The sequence below is a fragment of the Sardina pilchardus genome, chromosome 24, assembly GCF_963854185.1.
Source record: "Sardina pilchardus chromosome 24, fSarPil1.1, whole genome shotgun sequence".
Classification (NCBI taxonomy): Eukaryota; Metazoa; Chordata; class Actinopteri; order Clupeiformes; family Clupeidae; genus Sardina; species Sardina pilchardus.
Window position 1 is genome coordinate 14,740,638 of NC_085017.1, and position 7,500 is coordinate 14,748,137.

At 45.4% G+C, this 7,500-nt stretch overlaps 1 protein-coding gene across 1 annotated transcript in view; it reads right to left on the reverse strand.

Moving 5' to 3' along the window:
• csmd3b (CUB and Sushi multiple domains 3b) overlaps positions 1-7,500 on the reverse strand; it is a 407,622-nt gene that overhangs the window by 82,527 nt on the left and 317,595 nt on the right. Inside the window, exons 44-46 of the mRNA XM_062530145.1 lie at positions 6,714-6,859; positions 3,555-3,635; positions 2,303-2,416 (exon numbers count right to left, since the gene is read on the reverse strand). Coding sequence (XP_062386129.1) covers positions 2,303-2,416; positions 3,555-3,635; positions 6,714-6,859 — 341 coding nt within the window. The remainder of the gene's footprint in view (positions 1-2,302; positions 2,417-3,554; positions 3,636-6,713; positions 6,860-7,500) is intronic.

Below are 7,500 nucleotides of genomic sequence, written 5' to 3' on the forward strand. Positions count from 1 at the left end.
TTGCCTCATTCCAGGCAATTTTCGATTTGAACAGAGGGCAAATGTGTACAAAAGTGAACACTCCCACATGTATACAAGCGCACGGACGTATACACAAACAAACAGACAAGCATGCACGCAAACACGCGCACACACACACACACGCACACGCACCCTTTTACTCGCTTCGGCGGGGGGTAAAATATGGCACCATAAAAGATTAATGGTAGCAGCTGTTTATGCCTCTGAACGGAGTGAGGCGTGCGTCAGACAACACCGCCCGAAAAACAGGAAGGGGCGAGAGAGAGCGAGATTGGAGCTGACAGGCGCAGGTGTGACTGAGATGGAGAAAAAAAAACGCCCGTTACTTGGCCCCGTTTTGCACACAATGCCCACAGCCAGTGGAGAGAATGGGGCTGGGTGGGGTGAGCTAAATCCTTTAGCGGAGGGGAGGGATCCATTGCAAAGGCACAGAGTAGAGCAGGCCTGCTGAGGAGGGTTAGCATTAGCAAGCAGGTCAGCAGGGGAGGCAGTGCAGCTAATACTCATCCTTTTGGTCATTTTTCCCATGGTGCATCACAGAGGAAATGGTACTTTACGGAGCGCTAGAGAAGCTTTTATGATGGACGCACACGCCCCTCTACAGGTTCGCCATCTCTCTAAGAAAGTGTCCAACCACACCATTGCAAATAGATACGGTATGTTATTTTGAGATATCATAAAATACTGTCATGCTGTTTTCAGCATGCATTAAATCGGTTATTTATCAATTCCAGGGAGAATCATTCTCCTCAAAAAGAGGGGGGGGAATGTGGGGAAAACATACATACAACAACATTGTTGAACGATTACTGAACATCACCCTAACCAAATCCAACCCCTAACACTAACATCAACAGATTGTTATCAGATAGCAGATCTGTGGGCGAACTATCAAAGAAAACTTTATTTGATCTGCCACAGTTAGAAGATAGGAGCTTATTATTAGCTTGCTAGCAGTGCCAATTTCACAAGGTGTCTCTAACAATTTTGGATTATTTACAATATTCTTCACATCAGGAGAGTGTGACAGTAGAGGGGAGACATTTCAATTCGCTAGTTGTAATCTCGCGGTTGTTTATGTTGCTGGAGCGATCCAGGGCCATTCTGTCACATTCTATGAGGAATAGCCGGAGTGTAGCGGTTCATGCTGAATTTGGTTCGAGAGGGAGTCGGCATAAGTGATAGCTGAACCTTGTGTGGTCTCCTCTGGCACCGAGGTAATAAATGTCACTTCAACTTAACAATAAACTGTGACTAGCTTGACAACTTCAGAAAAGGGAATATGTTTTTTCTCCAGTACCTTCTGTCTGGGGCCAGTAGTTTTCGTGAGCAGGCTTTTAATGAGACAGGTCTTGCTTTCTCAATCAAATGATCTATTCAGCTCTTTGATATTCTGCGGTGGCCTACATGTTGTTTAAATGCTTCATTTAATTGCTTCATTTTTTTGGTATTTTACATGAATTCAATGTCTTCCTATTAGTCTGGCCCCGCCCAGGAAACAAAACCGAAACTTATTGTGATAAACAGAAACAGCAACACCTGCAAACATCAAATAAAGCAGTTTAAAATGCAGAAATGTATTTACACTGTTTCCTGACTGTTGATGCTGTTTATTGGCAATTGTTAAAGTTTAGTAGGAAGTAACATTAGGAATCTCTGATCAATGTGATTGGTGAGGCTGGACCAATGATCTCAAAGCTAGTGCCCGTCATGATGCAAGTGTTGGAAACAAATTCCAATCATGATTCACCAGACTCGAGTTTCGATTTCTCCAGACTATCTTCCTCTAAACAACCTCGCTCTTTCTGTGGGTTACGTCAACAAACAATTTGGTTACCAGCCATCACTGAATCTTATAAATGATTACAATCATTTTATTTTATTGATAATTAAATGGCATTCAACTCGTCTATACCTACCTATTTGCTTTGGCTACCTGCTGAATGATTTAAATGAGTTTGCTACCACTGATTAATTCTGGCTTCGGCTTGACTCAGAAGATAGGTGGCAATGGTTTTTAAACCAAGGGGGGAGAGGACAGATCAAGAACCATAGAGTTGTGTGTGTGTGTGTGTGTGTGTGTGTGTGTGTGTGTGTGTGTGTGTGAGTGTGTGTGTGTGTGTGTGTGTGTGTGTGTGTGTGTGTGTGTGTGTGTGTGGTGTGTGTGTGTGTGTGTGTGTGTGTGTGTGTGTGCGTGTGTGTGTGTGTGTGTGTGTGTGTGTGAGAGTGTGTCTGTGTGTGTGTGCGTGTCTGTGTGTGTGTGCGCGTGTGTGGGGCAAACCTTGACACGTGGGAGGGGGACCATCCATCTGCAGTCGCTCCCCCAGACGGCACGTCAGAATCTCGCTGCCCACCAGTGTGAAGCCAGGCTGGCACCGGTAGCGGATGATATCACCTGAGAGAGCCAGACAGAACAGAGAGGAGTGGGGAACGAGTGGGGGATAGAGTGACAAAGAGAGACAGAGAGAGAGAGAGAGAGAAAGACATGGGGTGAGAGAAAGCATTCAACTATTGATTAAGCCATTTGTTAATTACGAGTGACAGCTAACCTGTAAGGCTTTAATCGAGACAGATGCTACAAACAAAGAATGTTCCATACTGTGGTACGCAATTTGAGGTTAAAGAGTTGATAAACAAAACAAAAAGTTATGTAAAATGGACTCTATAGGCATCACTTTGCCCTTATATGAATAATATATATATATATATATAAAAAAAACCCAGAATATTTATCTTTTCATAAATATGAAAGGCATAAAGCAATTTTACGACGCTCATAATCCAGGGTGCCAATCTAAAAATAATCACATGTCAGCAGTGTGGGGGCGTCGGAGGAGATGATGGATGGGGGCGCTCGGCGCCACGCTACACTGGGCACGGAGGAGTGCCGCTCCTGCTTTACTGGGCAAGGTGAATCCATCTCTGTTACGGTAATGGCCCACTTTCTCTGCCCTCCACCACCACCGCCAGTCAGTCAGTGAGCATCAGGATATATCGCTATCGGTGCCAAGAGAGCTCAGTGGTGCTCCTGTAGGGTGGGTGGTGTGGGCATGGGTTGGTTCGCTGACACACCATGCCTTGCTTGATGCTCATTACGGAGAGGTCACTCACTGGGGTGAGTGCTCACTACAGAGCCCTATAGATATCCCGGACCGCAAGAGGCATACGGCAGGGGGTGCTCTAGTAGTGGTGAGAGTTGTACTCAGGCAAGTCGCTAGCTCACTGTGACTTCTCATACCAGGAATTAAGGAATTACAGACAATAATCATGCCTACATTTAGCCACTCAAGCAACAATTTTCCACTGAGATAAACATACATTAATGTCAGTTCTTAGAAGCTCTTGCCACATTTCCCGGGCTTCCTCGGTGGATGTATCACCGATGATTGAGAAGCAGGTTTTTAAAAATGTGGTGGATATTTCTGCCCTCGAGTGAATGAGAGCATAATTGCTGGTGTGAGGACAGACGGCAGGCTACAGTAAAGAAAGGCGGTAGGGGAGCGGGGGAGGTGGGGGCCGGAGTGAGCACTTACCTATCTCAAAGTCATTATCCTCCATTAGCGCGTCCGCGTTGGCAACTTCTGGAGGAGGCTGGCACACACGCAGCTGGTAAGCTACGGAAAGGAAGGTGGCAAAGGAGATGACAAAAAAAGTAAGACTTGAAGATACAGTACATACTCGCACAAAGTGCACAGCATAAAAGCCCCACAAGGAAGGCATGTACGGCACGCAACGCATTAAAGCAGTGTTATGCTATTAATATTAGCAACCAAAAGAAAAGTTAGCCGCTAACAGAAGTTAGAATTTCTTTGCAGTGTTGTGAGTGCTTGGTTCAGGTGAGGGGTGGCGCGAGCTGGGAAGTGACGGCTGGTTGACGCTGGTGACGGTGGTGGCAGAGGGGACTGCGGGGGTGCCCGCGAGAGAGGAGCTGGCATGTGACAAGGCGCTAATGATTGGAGAGCAGCCATGTTGGTGATGCCAGCATTAGCCGGAGTGACACTCTGACGCACGACGTGAACCCACTTATTAGCGGCCACCACTGCAAACACTGACAAGCTCTTCACCAGCCCCCCCTCCCGTCGAGGACCTGCACCATACCATCTTTCCACATGAGCGGCTAAGATCTCATCGCAACAATCCCAGATCGGTGGTGTATGTTCATTAAACCTTGTGATGAAGTGTGCTCCACTCCAATTAGGGAAACATTAGAGAATCCTTCTATAAACAAGAAGAGGAAATATGACAGCGAGTGTGCTCAGTGATTAATCTGCAAAAAATAAAGTTATTTGAGAACTGTGGGCTCTCACAAACTGCGTTGCTATGCAGATCACAGCCGCCAGACAGCCTAGGCATCCCTTTTTGCATGTACACATGACGTTAATTAAGAAAACCCATTTTGATGCTTAATGGCTGTGTTAATTATTTTGATGGTTAACGTATTTATGAAGAGCGAACTCCATCTCACTGACTGTGGTGGGTAGGACTGGCTGGTGATCTAATTTGATGGTTTCTTTCCTCACGAGCTGCACTGTAATTGCGCGCGAGTGCCAGATTGATTAAGATGGAGATGTTTCTCCACCACCACCCCCATCAAAACCCCATGATCCTCCGGGTGGTGGCGGTGGTGGAGGAGGAGGAATGCCCCATCTTTGTCTCTGTCCGCCATTAAATTAGAATGGGATTGTGGGCTCCAGACAGGGACTGGAGGAATAACACTAATTAACTATTGAAGCTCACTTAGCATGATTGAGGCCTCGGATTATTGCTCTGTGACTGATGAATGCAGTCCCTGCTTAATATGCGAGTTTGTATACGTGTGTGTGTATATAATGTATGCAATGCACGTGTGTGTGTATATAATGTATGCAATGCATGCAAGTAAATATGTAGGCTATAGGCTACATGTGTACATGTACATACTATGGATTCATGGAAGAGTGAGAGTGAGATAGTTGGGGATAGGAAACAAGGTGGAGGAGACAGCAGAGAGAGGATATGGAGCACCATTAGCTGGGACAAGGATATGGAGCACCATTGGCTGAAATGTTCCTGAACTGCAGAATGGAGATTTGAGGAATAGAAGAAACGCACATTCCTCTTCTACCTCTCCACTCCTGTTATATGTTAAGAGCCACTGAGGAATCATAGAGGAACAAGTGTGAAGGGCATGTGTGTGTGTGTGTGTGTGTGTGTGTGTGTGTGTGTGTGTGTGTGTGTGTGTGTGTGTGTGTGTGTGTTGCCTAAATGGCAGTTTGAAATTGAGTCGTTTGGGCATCAGTTTCTCGGCTGATGTCATCAGTGCGCACACATTTAATCAAGTGAAGCTGTTCATGGAGGCTGTGGAGAATCCGATGGCTATGGGCTCTACATCTCAAAGCCCATTTAGCCAGGATTATTATATTCCACGGCCACCCTTGGCTGAGAATGACTGAGTTTATAGAGCTCAGATGCTTTGGTCGGAACACACTGCCGGATGATAGCCTTCTGTGTGAATGTAATCTGATTAGTTGACAAACTAAAGCACCAAACGCATTTGGGGGGGGAACGAAACTGCTCAGAAGTCCTTGCTCTTTCAAATCAAAGAGTTCTCTGGGAAATAAAGTTGTCTTTATCACTTGGTGTGCCCATTTATTATGAATCAAAGCTGTTAACGCATTGGTGAGAAAGTAAAAAAAAAAAATCTGAATTCCCATGCCTAATCTGAACAAATATAGATGTTATGTATATATTTCCCTTTTGCATGTCCTACATTAAAGACGTGCAGACAGGCAATTAAAAATGTTCAAAACCACATCTCCATCCACCAAGGAAATGGGAGTTCCCTCGTCAGCAACATGGCCGCCAGTGCAGTGTGTCGCACCAACTGGATTAAAAAAGAGACACAAATATGGATTCTCCCTGGTGAAGCATTTCCTCTGGACTTCTGAGGTAGGAAACAGCTATAACTAGACACTACACAAGACAGCTATAACTAGAGACTACACAAGACAGCTATAACTAGAGACTACACAAGACAGCTATAACTAGAGACTATGCAACGGGATTTATACCTGTTCTGTGTCCATTAGGTGAATTTAGACACTGAACACATGCATTTATCATACTGTATATGGATTAAACACATAAGAATGGCAAAGCTACAGAATGTATCCAGCTGTCTTGCCCTTGTCAGGCTCTTTTGGCTTAAAGGCACCCTTAACAAGATCTGCTCCAGGGGTCTCCCTCTACTTGAGAAGCGCAACAGTATATATTACAATATGAGTATGAGCATAACTTCAATGCAATAGAGAGTGACTGCACTGACAGCAGTCTGTAGAAAAAGATCTCTGAATTCCTGCAACACGGCATCTCTTTTCCATTTGTATTGCATTTGGTTATGCGCCATCAACATTATTTTGTAAACAGTATGTTAAGGGAGTAAGGAAGGAGGTAAACACATAAACAAACAAAGAGTGTGTGTGTGTGTGTGTGTGAGTGAGAGATAGAGAGGGAGACAGAGAGAAATGAATGTGAGAAGAAGGTAGGTGGGAAGTCCAGTTCAAGTGAAGTCCAGCAGAAAAGAATGAGACGTGTGGCTAATGATTCATGCCTGTCGTGTCTGTGAGGCCTCGTGAACAGTGAGGCATCAGGGGAGAAGAAGGAGAGCTTCAGCAGCCTATCAGGGGCTATGGGTCCACGAGCGCGCCGCTCACCATGGTAACTGAGCACGAAGAAGCCGCTGCCGCTGAAGTCGCTGTGGAACTTGATGAGGATCTGGTTGGACGTGGTGTAGACCGACTCGAGGGCCGTGTTCCCACTGAACTGGCCAATCTGGGGCGAGCTCTGGTCAGGGCCGTCCCTGTAAGTAACAACAGTGGTCGTTACAGCTCAATTACTGTGTTATTACAACTGCTACAACATACCTTATGTCAACAGGGATTTCAAGCATGAATGTATTATGTTTTGTACAGTACATAGTTGTATATCCTATAGTGTTATCTGTGTGTGTGTGTGTGTGTGTGTGTATACATGCACTGTGAGTGAATGAGAATGTGTGTGTGTGTGCGTGTGTGTGTGTGTGTGTGTGAGTGTACATACAGTATCTATATGTGGCATACGCCTATAAGAACTTTCACAGATGCAAGTCCTGTCATAGAGGGAAGAAAAGGGAACACAGTTAATCAAAGAGACATTAAATTCTACTGGCAGGTTACAGCACATGTCCCTACACAGCATATAAATCTGTGAGTGCGGAGGTAACATGATAAACAAGGTGAGCCGAGGCTCAATTTCACACCAGGGAGAGGCCATAATCTCCGATAGCTTCTCGTAGTCACTGTAAATTGCCTCGTTCGGTAGGCAAGGCTCAAACAAAACTTCGCCCATTATGCCAGAGCGAGAAATAAAAAATGTGTTATTTTCCTGCCGTCGAGGACACACGCGCACACATTGCGGCGGAGGAGGAAATGGCTCCGCTGTGGATAAAATATTAAAGGAGCT